At 41.8% G+C, this 15757-nt stretch overlaps 1 protein-coding gene across 2 annotated transcripts in view; it reads right to left on the bottom strand.

Moving 5' to 3' along the window:
- The window catches only part of SORT1 (sortilin 1), a 69403-nt gene extending 56178 nt beyond the window's left edge, over positions 1 to 13225 (bottom strand). For both annotated transcript variants that reach the window (XM_069090445.1, XM_069090446.1), the window contains exon 1: positions 12848 to 13225. In XM_069090445.1, coding sequence (XP_068946546.1) covers positions 12848 to 13165 — 318 coding nt within the window. In that variant the 5' untranslated portion in view covers positions 13166 to 13225. The remainder of the gene's footprint in view (positions 1 to 12847) is intronic.
- Between the last annotated feature and the right edge of the window lie 2532 nt (positions 13226 to 15757).

Here is a 15757-nt window from a genome sequence, read left to right as displayed (position 1 = left end):
AGGATTTCTCACAGCTGTATGGAAGGATAACCTGGACACAGGGAGGTCAGTTATTATAACAGTGCTAGAGAGGTAAGCTGCTGGACTATGCCCAGGGTCAAGGCCACATGTAAAGAACAATGTTCGGTGGTGAGCCCTGAAAAGCCTCTAGAACATCCAGAAATGATGACCCATGAGACCATGCTGCATGAGGAGCAGTTAAGAAACCAAGCATGTTGGGGCGGCTAGGTGACGCAGTGAGTAAAGCGCTGGTCTCGGAGTCAGGAGGACCCAAGTTCGGTTCTGGCCTCAGACACTTAACACCTGCACAAAAAAACTAGCCATGTAAACTTGGGCAAGTTACTTAACCCCAACTGCCCTCCAAAAGGCAAAAAACCCACAAAATACACCCACAAACACACAAAAAAGCCCAAGCATGTTTAGCCTAAAGATGAGAAAACTTATCGGGAGACATGGTAGCTGTCATGTGGGAAAAGGATTAAATTTGTTCTGTTGTGCATTTTGCAAAGGGCTTGACACACATAATCTCATTTGGTTTTCACAACAACTCTATGAGAACAGGTGCATAGAAATCATTAGCCACATTTTACAGGTGAGGAATCTGGGATTCAACCAAACCAAGTGACTTGCCTATAGTAACACAGCCATTAATTGTCTAAGGCAGGATTTGAACCCAAGTCTTGTTGAACTCCAAGCACTCTATTCCTCATACCATGATGCCTCTTAAAGGAGTGGCACTGAGAGTTGGTGTGGTATGTTAGAAAAAACCCAGGATTTTGAGCAATTTGAATCTGCTTCTGTGCCCTGTGTGACTGGAGACGGTCATTTCATTTTCTGTGCCCAGGATTCCTCATTGGTAAAATGAGGATGAACCAGATTATCTATAAGGCCCCTTCCAGCTCTAAAAGTGTAGGAATCTCAGTTTTAAATTATTTACAAGCTGGAGTCTCCTACTTATATCCACCGTAGTACTTTCTGCAAAGCAAGCGTTCAACAAAATAAGTTGCTTTATCTTGTTTGCCAAAAAGCAGCTACAGAAAATCTAACTTCATTATTCTGTCTAATGCTGGCACCTACCTCACAGGGGTGTGGTGAGGACCAAATGAAATCCTATTTGTAAAAAATACTTACTAAGCACAGTGCCTGGCACATAGGAGAAACTATGTAAACACCGAGTCTCTTTCTCATTCCTCAGGTATATCTTAACAATGTATCGGGAGGTGGAGCCAAGATGACAGAGAAGAAGCAGGACCTCCCCAATGCTCCAGCTTCCACCTTCCCCAATCCATGTAAAAGGGGACTCTAAACAAACTTTGTAGGTGCAGAACCCACAAAACGACACAGAGAAGCCTAACCTCCCACTGAAGACAACCCGGCAGGCCAGCAGACCCAGCCCCACACCAAGGCTTTAGCCCCAGGGCAGGCCTGACCAGCCGTTGGCTGGAGGGACTCCAGATCTGAGCAGCAGCTGTGGCCTTTCCAGATTTATCAACACACAGATGCGAAGGACAAAGTGAGAGGTCAGTGCAGTCTGGACTTTGGGACCCAGTAAGTGGGAGTGCGTGGCTTTTTCCCCAGGGGGGAGAAGCCGCTGACACTCCAGCACAGCCAGCCAGCACCATGTGGCAGCTTCAACTCCTGGCCTGCAGAGTGTAGGGGGACCAAGCACCAGTCTGAGGGGCAATCACTCTTGCTTTAACCTTCTTGGATCTGGATTGCAGTCTAGGGTGGAGGTCCTGGGGTGTGTATCCAGCTTGCCAGAGTGTGTGGAGACCTCAGAGAGGGCACCCATCTAATACCTCCGGCAGCTGAGAAAACCCCAGCGTTTGGGACGAAAGCTCCCCTGTCTGGTGGCAGAGTCCTACTGTGGCAAAAAGCCCAGGGGTCAAGTGACTGAGGGACGACATGACCAGGAAAGGAAACAAAGCAGACAGAAGATTCCAACATTAGATTCCTATTTTGTGGACACAAAGGAGCAAAGCAAAACAGGAGGAAGACAGTGAAGTCAGAACTCCTGCACCAAAAGCTTCAAAGGAAAATATGAGCTGGTTACAGGCCATAAAGGACCTTAAGAAGCAGATAAGAGAAGTAGAGGAAAAACTGGGAAGAGAAATGAGAACAATGCAAGAAAATTATGAAATGAGAGTCAACAGCCTGAGGAAAATAATACCTTAAAAAACAGACTAACTCAAATGGTAAAAGAGGCTCAAAAAGGCAATGAGGAGAAGAATGCCTTGAAAAAAGGTAGGAAAATGGAAAAAGAATCTCAAAAGCTCAATGAGGAGAATCATTGCTTCAGAATTAGATTGGAGCAAATGGAAGCTAATGACTTTATGAGAAATCAAGATTCTGTTAAACAGATCCAAACAAATGAAAGAACAGAAGGCAATGTGAAATACCTCATGGGAAAAACCACTGATCTGGAAAATAGATCCAGGAGAAATAATTTAAAAATTATTGGACTACCTGAAAAAAAAAAAAGCCATGACCAAAGTAAGAACCTAGAAATCATCCTCCAGGAAGTTCTCAAAGAAAACTGCACTGATGTTTTAGAACCAGAGGGCAAAATAGAGGTTGAAAGAATCTACCAATCACCTCCTGAAAAAGATCCCAAAAAGAAAACTCCTAGGAATATTATAGCCAGGTTCCGGAATTCCCAGATAAGGAGAGAATATTACAAGCATCCAGAAAAAAAAACAATGTGAATATTGGGGAAACACAATCAGGATAACCCAGGATCTGGCAGCTTCTACACTGAGGGATCAAAGGGCTTGGAATATGATATTCCGGAGGTCAAAGGAGCTGGGATTAAAACCAAGAGTCACCTACCCAGCAAAACTGAGTATCACATTTCAGGGGAAAATATGGTCATTTAGTGGAATAGAGGACTTTCAAGCATTCTTGATAAAAAAAACAGAGTTGAATAAAAAATTTGACATTCAGATACAAGAAGCAAGAGAAGCATGAGAAGGTAAACAGGGAAAAGAAATCATAGGGAACTTATCAAAGTTGAAATATTTACATTCCTACATGGAAAAACAATAATTGTAACTTATAAAACTTTTTTCAGTAGTTGAAGGGAATAGAAATATATATATATATATATATATATATGTCTATATATGAGGGTATATGGGCATATGAATACATATGTGAATGTGTGTATATATGTTTACAGGTATACATAGATAGAGGGCACAGGACCAATTTAAACATGATACTTAAAAGGTGAAATAAAGAAGTGAGAGAGGAATATAATGAGAGGAAATGGAGAGAGACAGAATGGAGTAAACTATCTCATATAGAAGAGGCAAGGGAAAATGGTTACAATGGAGAAGAATATGAAGGCAAAAGGGAATGGGTCAACCTTATTCTCATTGAATTTGGCTTGAGGAGGGAATGAAATACACACTAAATAGGGTATCTCACCCTCCAGGAGAGTAGGGGGGAAGGGGACAATGGAAGGGAGGGCAGGCTGGGGGAGAGGGAAGTTGGAAGCACCTGCTTTTGAAAAGGGATGGGATCAAAGTAGAGAATAGAACAAGTGGGAGGTGGGATAGGAGTGAGGGAAATAAAGTCAGTCTTTTACAATATATCTACTATGTTATTGTTTTGCAGTAGCCACACATGTACATCCTATACTGAACTGCGTATCTTCACAGTAAGGGTGGGTGACAAGGGAGGAAGGAAATTAATCTGGAAAAAAAATAAAAAATAAAAAAATAAATATACATATATGTATATTTCAAGAACCAGCACTACACAAATTCATATACGGTTTTCCCTAGAAATTAGGACAAAAACACAAATTTACAGATCCTTCTAGTTAAGTCAACATGCATTTGTTAGGTGCCTCTATGCAGTAGGCACTTTGCTAAGCACTGAGGATACAAAGAATGGTCAAAGCACAGTTCAGCCCATCATTAAGAATTTATTAAGTGCCTACTATGCATCATATACTGCCCAGGACAATGACATTCTAATGGTGGTGAAAAATGTAATGAGAGAAATTGTGACTGACAACTAGAGAAGCAAAATCTGTTCTCTGCTTGGTTTTTCCAGACAGGCTTTGTACCCTTCCCCCTCAATCTCACTGCCTTCTCTCTGAGATTCCCTCCATTTATCTTGTATGTGTCTTGTTTATATACCGCTGTTTGTATGTTGTCCTTCTCAGTAAACTTTAAATTCCTTGAGGGCAAAAATTGGTTTGTTGTTGACTCTTTGTATCCCCAACACCTAGCCCAATTCTTGGCACACAGCAGGTGCTTAATAAATGCTTATTTACTGATTAAAAGAAACAATGTATCAAATTTGCACTTGGGCACTTAAAGGGAAAATTATACTTTAGTTTTCAGAGCAGTAAGGAAAAAAACAAAAACAGAACCCACAAACCAGTCTTAAACCTTGGAAAAGGAGAAAGTAGAAAGGGAGAAAGTATGTTCTTTCCATGGAAATAAACTGAGCCAATTAGTTTACAAGCAAGTCCTAGTAAGAGGCCCTAGTGTACAGATGCTACTACACACTAATGGTATGTGTTCATCATCCTATTTTCAGACATACAGGCAGCCAGGAAGAAAAGATCTGCAGTTCTGGCAGAAGTCTGTATGAAAAGAAAAAAAACAACAACCCAAAACGTACTGCTACTTGGTATACTCAGCATGGGAAGGTTTGGACTGTTGGACCTGATTGATAGCTTTTATTAGTAGCATTAAGTTTATTTTATACAAAAAGGAATAAAGAATCACTTACTTTTGTTTTAGTCAAGTATTCTTTTGTAAAGTAAAAGGAATATTTTTTAAAACACTCAGATTTCACTGAAGCAAGATCAGGAGGTGGCAACAAATTACACCCAGATGTGAAAATCTGTACTAGGTTCAAGTTCAGCAACTTGGAAAGCAAACCAGCTACAATTCCCTTCTAATGCTGCATCAGCCATTAAACATTTGTGATAGCAACCTTTGGTTTCTTTTTTTTTTTATAAGGATAATGAAAAGCAAAATAAAATTTACACACACAAAAATAACATTTCTAGTTGAACACCACAAGCAAGAATGAAAGGATTCAGTATTTACTATGGGTTTCTTGGAAAAAGAGAAAACTCCCAACCTCAAACTTTAAAAAGTCATGTTTCCAGCATTCATCTAAGAAGCTTTTATAGGTATGAGGTATTTATCATGATGAAGCATTCAACCCACATAGTTTTAAGCCACACTGCATCTGTCTGACACTGAATGTAGTAATGATTGTATTAAAAAATGATTCTGCCAAGAACTGATCAAACTGGTCAATTTATTCCTCTGTTCTGGAGTTCTTAGTCTTTTTTGTGTTATGGGCCCCTTTGGCACATGGTGAAGTTTGCGGACCCCTTCTCAGAAGAAGGCACAAGATAAAATATATAAGATTACAAAGGAAACCAATTATTCTGAAACAGTTATCAAAATAACAACAAACAAGTCTGGAGAACCCCAGGTTAAAAACCTCTCTGCTCTAGGGCCAAAAGCCTGAAGGCTACTTAGAGATGCCATTGCTACCTAAGAGAAGCTGTCACTGTGCTAGAAGAGAGATGCCACAGAAATACTAAATACTGAGATACTTTCATTTAAGGACAGAAAGAGGCCTGGAGAAGAACACACCCAAGCTCTTCATAACCAGGATCTCACTAGCAGGTAAAATTCCCCACCCTTCCAGCTCAGCCCTCTAGGTGCTGATCTCAGCAGAGAGGCACAGCACAGATGTCTTCAGATAAAGCTCTATCTTTGTTGTATCTTGAGTTTAATTACACATCAAGGTAGGTGGTTTTGCCTGCTCTGATATTAACTCTTGATCATGTTAAGGCAACAAGGGATGCAATTTCCCAGATTTTCTTTTCTAAAAAGTAGAGTAGAAAAGAATATTGCAACAAAAGAATGTTATCCTTCCTATGGCCAACTCAACTTTGTATCTGACGGCAGAAGCAAACAGAAAACCAAGTTGGGCAGCAAAATCTTTCTGTAGACTCTCATCAAGAACCTAGTGGGTTAGAGAAGAATTAGCAGAATGCTGAAATGTAGGATTCTTCTACCTTCTGAACTTGAAATTCAGGGTGAGTGGAAAAAATGGGACACCGAGAGTATAATCCCAAAATAGAAAGACAGAAAGGAATGCCACTTTGTGAGCAGGAAAATGACCATAATATAAGAATTTCTAGAATATAAAGATGCCTATAAATCCATACTCAGAAGAGGTTTGCTAATTAACCAAAAGCCAAAAGACTCAGAATTACCACGTACAAAGCTGATAGTAACTGAGTTACCAAAACCACCCACCCACCCAATAACCACAAAGTATAAATTTATAGTTACTGGTTGCACTATTAGGCAGCTCTACATCCTCACCCCCAATTTCCTTGCTAAGATTTTCTTTTCACAAATAAACTACATTCTACTTCTGTAGATCTGTTGAAGCTTCATCCTTAAATAAGTCACTTCACAGGTCCTCTGGGACCACTAACAGTACAGTCAGAATCACGGTGAGAAGAACTGCTTAGGGAGGACTACCCTTAGCACAGGTTTGGGGAGTCATAAAGATGGGTCAGCAGGGACTGCTCTGCCCAACAAAGCAAAATTATCAGGCCGTTTCTGTAGAAACTCTTATCTACTCTGCCAAAAGATTAGTGGAGGAGTTACCACTCAAGATAAGAGCCTTTAAAAAGGGAAGCTAAGTATTTTGATTTAATTTAAGCCAGTGTTTCTCAATCTATGTTCCACCAAACCCTACAATGTTCTGCAAAACAGTCGAAGTGTTTCTGTGAAGAAAAAAAAATTAAAAGACAAGCCCACATGCCAAAACCCAATACAAAGCACTGTTAGTCACGCAGAGATTTATCAGAAATTCATTAAAACCTATGGAACCAAAAGTTGGCGTAGAGTCACTGAAAGTTCCCAATAGCGTAGGCAGAGTTGACAATTCCTATCGGGGTGCATGTAAAGTTAACAGGTATCCATTTACATTCTTAATTTCATTACTAAATTTTTTATATTGGTGCCCATTGTGGTTAAGTGGATAAAATGAGAAAGTTTGAAGAGGCAAAAAAAAAGTGTTATTATTAAACCCTGACTCTTGGTAGTGAAACATTCACAAATCTTGTTCAAGTACCAAATCACAAATACAAAAGAAATGCAAACATGATAGCTAACTTCAATTTGGAGTTACTTCTAGTGATCTGATTATGGTCACAAACTTTTCTTAAAGTTCTGGCAAAGTTATAAGAAGCATTTACCTACAGAAAAGTAAATTTAGAAGCAAAAATTCACAAGGGAAAAATGTGATTTTTTGGAAACATTTATGTAAAGGAAAAATGAAGATTGTAAAATGTTTTACTGGGTGAGCTACCACATCCAAAGTTGTTCCCAACTACAAAAAATTTACTACTAGTGAGGACGTAATACTTTGTTAAGTTTTGTTTCCAATATTGTCAAATTTGTATAGGATCTTAAATCTAGAGCTGGAAGGAGCCGTCTAGTCCAACCCCCTAATTTTAGGAGGAAATAGAAGCTGGGGGAGGCTAAATAACCTGCCTGAGGTGTGACGGGCAGAAAGCACACTACAGGTTAGTTCAGGATTCAAACCCCAGCCCACGGTCTCCAGTCATTACTCTTTCCACTGAACCCCACTACTTGGAATAAAACTGATCTGAAAAGAGAGTTTAAAAATGTCTTATCTTATTTGGGAACATTAATAGCAAGCATAAAAATATTAATTTCAAAGATTTGACTACAAGGTTACTCCAAAGGTTTATTTACAATAGCTCTTCCACTACAAAAAGTTTAAAAATTATTCATCTGGAGACCAAAACATTTCAAGACAGCAAAGACCTTTAGGCTTCCCAGCCCAGAAGGCAGTCTGGTGATCTAGGGTAAAAAGCTGAGCTCCGAGGATCTAAGAAGTCTCCAACAGGCACCTTCCGTACCCGGATGGGCTGGGGCTCAGCCCTGCCAGCACCAGCAAACAAATACACACATTCTTCTCTGTGCTGACATGCCACACAACACAGCTTCTCTCCAGGGCCTGTTTATTTAAGAAACCAAATGCTTTGATATTTTTGTAGAAGTTGTGGAGTTGTGAGTAAAGAAGTTAGTGACAGAAAAAGGAGAGGAGGTAAAAAAAAATAAAATAAGGAACAACTCAGACCTACATCGATCACAAGTTCAGAAAGTTAACTGTCCAATGATAAGAGTGCAGATTCAGAAATTAAGAAAACATATCTCAGGTAATGCAATGGCTTTGGACAAGACATTTCACTGCTTTAAGATGAGATGAATACCTGTTCCCAAAGTTATTTTGAAAGGAAGAATGAATGTTTTAAAGCAAAACAACTTATGCAACAGATATTAACAAGTATCTGAAACTTAGTCAGTTTTTCTTTCATATGTACAAAGGTGACACATGCCACGAATGTAACTTTTGCTCCTATCAGTCATTTTCACTGATTCATATATGTATTTTAGTGTTCATTTAAAAAAAACTTTTGAGCTTCAAATTTTCTTTCTTCCCCCCCATCCCTCACCCCCCCATTGTGAAGGCAAGAAATGTGATTTCAATTATACATGTGAAAGCATTCAAATCCTATTTCCATAATAGCCATGTTGAAAACAAGAAAAATAAAATGAAAAATTATGCATCAATCTGCATTCAGACTCGCACTCCCCCTGTTCTTTCTCTGGAGGTGGATAGCATTTTCCATCATAAGTCCTTCGGAACTGTCTTGGATCACTGCATTGATCAAAATAGCTAAGTCATTCACAGTTGATCATTGCGCAATGTTGCTGTTACTGTGTACAATGTTCTCCTGGTTCTGCTTACTTCACTTTGCATCAATTCATTTAACTTTCTGGGTTTTTCTGAAACCATCCCGCTAGTCATTTCTTATAGCACAATAGTATTCCATCAGAATCAACTACTACAGCTTCTTCAGTCATTTCCCTATCAATCATTTGAAAGAGAATCAGTTAAAAGTATAGTATGAAAACAAGTTATTAGGGGATCAGGAGAACAGCATGTAAAGAATACGATTCTAACATTTCAGGCACTAATTTTTTTGGCTTTTATTTAAGAAATTTTATTTAGAAATTGTTTCTGCTTGTTTTTTGGCAACTCTCCCCTTGTTCTTACTAGGACTCAAGATGTTTATTTCTCTATATAGGAAATTTATGATTCCTCCACAGGAAAGATAAATATTAATTCAAATTTACCAAATATACTTTACATACATTTAAATTAGTATATTGAATAAAAGTTCAGGAAGTTTCCCCAAGGGAAGCCAAACTATAAACTATATCCACAAGTCTTCTAAAAATCTGGAATATTGGATATCAGTTCTTTAAAATATATTGCAATACTTCACTTGATTTTACTTTTATGAAAAGATGGAGTTCAATATTTGTCAGATTCCAAAAAGCAAAATCAGTCTTATGATATATAGTGCCATTAATAACAGCCATTGAAAATAAACATTTTAAAGGTCTATAACTTGATAAGACCTTCTAGGGTTTAAAAGTTTTTTGGTTTCTGCATTATTTTGTTCTTTTTCATAATAAACAGTAAGAAATCATAAGAAATACCAATCCAAGTTAAATAATGGAATTTGTAGAATGGAAAGAGCACTGGTTTTGTTCTCAGATGACCTGAACTTGAAATATTGCTCTGAGACTTACTACTGATGTGACCTTGGACACTAACTCTGGGTCTGTTTTCTCTAAGCAAATGGGGTTGGACTATATATATGATCTCCAAGACTGCTTTCACGATCTAAAATACTGTGATTCAATTCCCATTTCTACCAACGAGTCAATTTGATCTTATACGAGAAAAATTTTCTCTGTCCTAACCCAGCAGTGCCAAAGTAAAAAAAGAAACAGATCCCTGGGGCTTCATATTAACTCAGAAAACCACAAATTAACATTACCTATGTTGTGCTGAATTTTTATTTATTTTGTTAAACATTTCCCAATTACATTTTAATTTGGTTTTGGCTATACTCTCACCCAGAATTTTGCCAGTTTTGCCTCTGCTGGATTTATCATTGACACCTCTGCTCTAGCACTACAATATTTTTATTTTACAGCTGCTGTTATAATGTTTCCAAGCACCCACTCACTTTAATGAACTTAAAAACATCCGTTTATCTTATGAAATCAAGGGCTTAAAGAAAAGTAGAAAAGGAATGATTGTTAGAGAGCAACTCTTGGCTACAAAGGTAGCTGTTAAGAAGCTGCCCTGCTCAAATATTCCTAAGTTGAAAGTAGCATCCAACTAACAAAACCTATTATTTAACAGAGCATACAAATGGGAAATAAGTTGAAGAGATCTTTGAAGACAAACCAAGGATAGTAAGTGAAAAACAATAATAATAAATCAAGATATTGAAAAGTGATAAGACCATAGTAAGATCATGATTAAACTAAAAGGCTGAAGGAATGTATATTAATAGCTTAACTAAAAAAATTTCATGGCCTTATTCTCACAATCTTACATCTCCTATTAAATTATTTTGGTATAAGAGATTTCAGACACTCCTAGAACAGTTTTCTTAATTCTTAACCTGTTGCTTTAAGGGGCAGTGTTGATAAAATGGTCCTTTCACCATGGGCAAATAAACGTGAACAAACAAAAAGCTGCCTCAGCCAGACATTTTTAAAGATACTGTGGTTAGGAAAGGGGAAATCCCTGACTGAAGGGGTGAGTGTACCTAGCAGCAGCAACAGCAGGACCTGAAGGCGGGGCAACCACCAAGGGAGGAATTAGGAATGTGGAATAGGAATGCATAAGACTAGCTGACCCACAGAAAGAAGTAGTGAAGGAAAAGAGTGAAAAAGATGTAAACCATAGTTCTCAACAAATCCTAAGCAGGAAAAGGATGACTTAATTTTTTTTTTCTCTCTTTGACCAGGGAGACTTTCCATATCTCCAACAGTAATATCATCCTACCGTCACCCACTCCCAAATATAAGATCCAACTGCCTTCTTAAAGACTCAATTTAGGTACCTTCAAGCAACCACACGGACTGTATAAATTCAGACTGTCTCTGCATGTAAAATTTGTGAATGCTCAGTTTTCTGGCTCAGTAAGAAATGTGAGGGCTACATGACATAATGGAAAAAGCACTGGTATTGTAATTGAGTCTGCTTCTAACCCTTATTAGTTCATTACAAATCTCAACCTCCCTGACTTTCAGTTTCCTCTTTTCCCTACCTACTATACACAGGGACATAGTGAGCCAAACGGTGTGTAAATAGTTAGATAATTCGTATAGCATTAATAGAAAACATGGATTCTGATTTGGGGATGTAGCTATATGAAAGATGGGTATGGAGGAAAGAAAGTAGTAGTGAACAGGAGTCTTTCTTCAGAATGAGTGAAAATGAGAGTAGGAAATAAGATAATAAGAAATAAGATCAGGAAATAAGGTAATGAAAACACTGAAAATAGTATTTCTGACTTCATTAATTTTTTTTTTTTAACAACACAAGCTAGGGATGCCTAAGTTGTACAGAATTAATTAGAAGTAAGCAAGGGCCAGATGATGATTGGGTTCCCAAAGAGAACCTGTGCTGCTGCTTATCATTATGGAAGGACAGCATGATATGGTGGCAAACCTACAGACCTTGGAATCAAAGGACCTGGATTTGAGTTCTGCCACTAGTGTGTGACTAGTTAAGTTCTCAGCCCTGGTTTCCTCAGGGGTGGGGAACGTGCCTTATCTATAAACTACTCACTTCATGAGGTTGTTGTGAGGGAAAGGGCTTTGTAAATTGTAAAACACTATATAAATGCAGTTCAAGGAAATTGTATAACCCTTGACTCTGGAATTCAGTAATTGGCACAATCTAGGAACCTTTGCACTACTAGGAACTGGAGTTCTGAATGCATCCTATTTGCAAAATCGTTGTGTAAAAGATTTTCAACCTAACTCTGCAGAGACTGATCAAAGTTCCTAGTATTTTGGGAGATCAGATATCATGGAACAGAGTAAAGGCACCATCCTTTCACTTCTAAGTATTTATGTTGCTCTGTTTTAAAAAAAAAAAGTTTCAAAATAACTTCAAATGACTACTTTTAAACTTCTGAATACCCAAGTTAAAGCACTCAGAAGGACTACCACGATAAAAATGCCAGCAAACTGACAACACAGTTTTGTTCCCCCGCAGCTCTTTTCACCCAGAATCCAGTACTTAAAGAGTGACTATCTCAACTTGGGGCGTGTGTGTGTGTGTGTGTGTGTGTGTGATAAAGATTCCTGACGGGGGAGATGGCTGGTGAAATGCATTACTTGGCTGCAATTTCCTGGGGGGGGGGGGGGGGGGGGGGAGGAGGAGCGGGATGGGGAAAGAGAGAAAAAATATTCTTTCCCCCCACCCCCATCCAAGATTCGCAGAAATTAACCAAAAGGTCACACGAGAAAATAAAGACACAGGATGACACCCCAATGGCGAAACACAAAACCAATGAAACCAGAAACTGCTCGCACCCCCCGCCTCCCGCCCCCGGCATGGCCCGCTTCGAGGTTCGGTCGGGTACCGCAGGAGGGGGTGGGTGGGTACCAACGTGGGAGGCCCGACGGGACGTCTGGGGATTCTGTGGTTTGCGGGGCAGGAGGAAGGAAGAAGAGGAAAGCCTCCGGAATCCCGTGCTCGGGGAACAGGAGGGGGAGTTTAAAGGCCCAGGGCTTCCCAACCTGGGGAGGGGCAAGGAGGGCCCCAAGCTGACACGTCAAGCGTCTCCCGTCCCCCCTCCCCCGCCCCGGACAGCGGGAGGCGTCGCGGGGGCGGCACGGCAGAAGGCTGGGGGTCCGAGATGTGGGGGGCTCACCTGGTGCGTGTTGTTGACGAGATTGGCCTCGATGCCCTGTAGCGGGCGGCAGCTCTCGTCCTCCCCGCTCAGGCTCCGCCGCCGCCGGGCGCCGCCAGGGCCGACCTCGGCTCCCCAAAGCCGGCTCCCCGGCGAGGGGCCCCACGGGCCAACCAGCAGTGAAGTACGAGTACCGGCCGCCAGCGGCTGCGGAGCGTCCAGCCGGTCCTGGCCGGGGCCAGCTGGGACCGCGGGCAGCAGAAGGAGGAGACCGAGGCCACGGAGCCAGAGCGAGAGACCACCGACGGCGGCTGCAGCAGCTCCCCGGGGCGGCTCCATCGCTGTCGGACGCCGACGCCGACACCTGCAACCTCAAACGCCCGCTCCCCTCTTCGGAGGTCCGCCACACCCCCTCCGCGGATGCTCGTCCTCATTGGCTGCTGCCTGCCAGGCCTCTCCGGCCCCTTAGGTTAGCCTGCAAGTCCGTCTCGCCGCTGCCACTCTCCATTGGCCAACGTCGCCTCCAGCTTCGGGCGTCTTCGATTCGGACGCCGAGGCTCGGACCCCATTGGTCAAGCAACAAGGCTTTTCCAGGAGCTTTTCTGATTGGTCGAGAGGGGCTGAGGTCATCGCTCCCCCTGCCCAGCGTATTCGTGGCCAGGCTCGCAGAGTTAACGCTGGAGGAGACCCGGGAGAGGCAGCAGTGCTTACGCCGGGACCTTGCCTGGCGGCTCTTTCCCCTCACCCCAAGCCCCCCGCCCAGTTTGGGAGCCCAGCCCCTCGCCTGCCGGGATTATCTCTAACTTCCTTCTGGGGCAAAATCTGGCGGGGAAAGGGCTGGGGGGGAGGAGATGGGGTGGGGGCCGTTAACGCAACCTACAAAACCCTCCCGGGGGAATATAAACGAGTAGCCAGCAGTGGGCTGGAACGGGCGGCCCGCTCACGACCTGTGCCTCGGGTTCCACCCCCGCGCACTTGAACCCCGGCCCGGCCCAGCCTCAGCTGCTGCTGCGGTCCCGGCCACCTAAGGGAGTAGAGGAGCGTCGGGTAGGCCTGAGCCTACCTGGCCAGACAGCAGAGCAAGCCCCGACTCCATGGCTGCCTTCCTTCCCTGCAGGGAGGCAGGAGGAGCCCCAACTCTGACTCTGCTCAGGCGAGGGAATGGCGCTTCGGGCTGCCCCCAGGGAAGAGGGATCGCCTGCGCGTCTCACTTGTGGGTGAACAACTTCGTGCCTACACCCCCGCTACAAACGTGGTAGCCCGTCCATCCTGTAGTGCGCCGTGTCCACGTTTGGTTTCTAGGGCACTGCAGAACAAAAAACGCACTACTCCCTGCAACTCCGAAATTACTCATAGGAGCAAGATGCTCAGGGGTGCATCGCAGGTAGAACCAGTTGTGGGTCCTGTCTACCGACTCCACCCTTACCGTGAGAAAGTGGCGGAGCCTTTAGGTGCCACCTCTTGTGCCTCCCAATGTAAAGAACCCAACAGGAAAAGTGCATCCTGATGGAAAATGTGCAAAAGCATATCAACCATACTAACCCCCATCCAGGAAAAAGTAATTTGTTGGTGAAAGGTGACTGCCTCCCCTCCAATTAGCAGTAAATCTAAATGAGAAAGAATATAAGCATATTAGAGTATGGATAATATATCATCCTGATGTTTGTAACAAAATTCTTTGGTAGTTTAACTAGAAAACAAAAACTGCACGGGGATGTCCCAAAACAACAGATATGGAATATTAATGTTCAAACCAAGAACTGAAGAAAACTGAATCAAAGTCTCCAGTTGCTAGGCACAAAAAGATAATGCCTGTTGACAAGAGAATCCCTGAAAAACAGAACACTTTGTCCCTTTCCTTAACACCATTATGACTGACTATTTCTTACACCCCGCCACCCCCCCATCTACCACTTTTAATCTGTACCAACTATGAAGTAGAACACAAGACAGCCAGTGCTAGTAGCCATGTGATTAATGGAGGGAATAAAGGATTATTTCTTTGTTTGGGTGACACTCAGGATGAATGGGCTATTGTCTGTCTTGGGGGAAAAAACAGTGCCACCTCCTGGAAAGACCACCAAAGTACATGCTTACCTTTTATTCAAGATAATTTTAGTCAGGAATTCATTTGCTTCTGCACAAATTTAGCCCTAAGGTAAGTGAGCAAGTATTTACTTAAAATTCAAGAATCTTACCATTATCTTTACCTTTTTGTTTTGGCATTTACCAAGCAGCATGGTACAATGGGGAAATAAATAGTGAGAAGAGGAGAGGAGGAGAAAGAAGGAAAGGAAGGAGGGAGATGGAGGAAAGGTAGGCAAGCTGTGGAGACATTTCAGATCCTCCTTCTGATGCTTAGACTTTGACCAAGTCACTTAACCTCCCTTGGCCTCAGTTACCTCAATTACAAATAAGGGGATTAGACTAGAAGGCCTCTGGGATCCCTTCCAGCTTTAGATATATATATGATTCAACATATAAAACTAAAATACATAACAAAAACCTAACAGTAGTATATGACTTGTCCCTTCAGCTGGAGTTTAAACTCAAGGGCAAGGACATCATCTACTTCTTTGTCTCCCCTATGATGCCTTACACAGAGTAGGTACTTATATAAATAAATCCGTTGTTTTGTTTTTTTTTTTTGGAGTGGGGAAGGCAGGGCAATTGGGGTTAAGTGATTTGCCTAAGGTCATACAACTAGTAAGTGTTAAGTGTCTGAGGTCATATTTGAACTCGGGTCCTCCTGACTCCAGGGCTGGGGCTCTATTCACTGCACCACCTAACTGCCCCCTTAATAAATCTTTGCTACATTTTTGTGATTTCTTATCTAGTCTTAATCACTGAATGAGTTTTGCCTCAATAAAACTGAGACCTGGGAAAAACCTCAACTTGAAAAGGCCAAGGTCCCTTCCTGAGGCCATCTTC

This window comes from Petaurus breviceps, unplaced genomic scaffold (assembly GCF_028583685.1).
Source record: "Petaurus breviceps papuanus isolate PSGF00001 unplaced genomic scaffold, PetGlider_PUasm1.0 186, whole genome shotgun sequence".
Taxonomy (NCBI): Eukaryota; Metazoa; Chordata; class Mammalia; order Diprotodontia; family Petauridae; genus Petaurus; species Petaurus breviceps.
The sequence above is the reverse complement of the archived record's forward strand: the minus strand, read 5'-3'. Positions and strand labels throughout refer to the sequence as shown.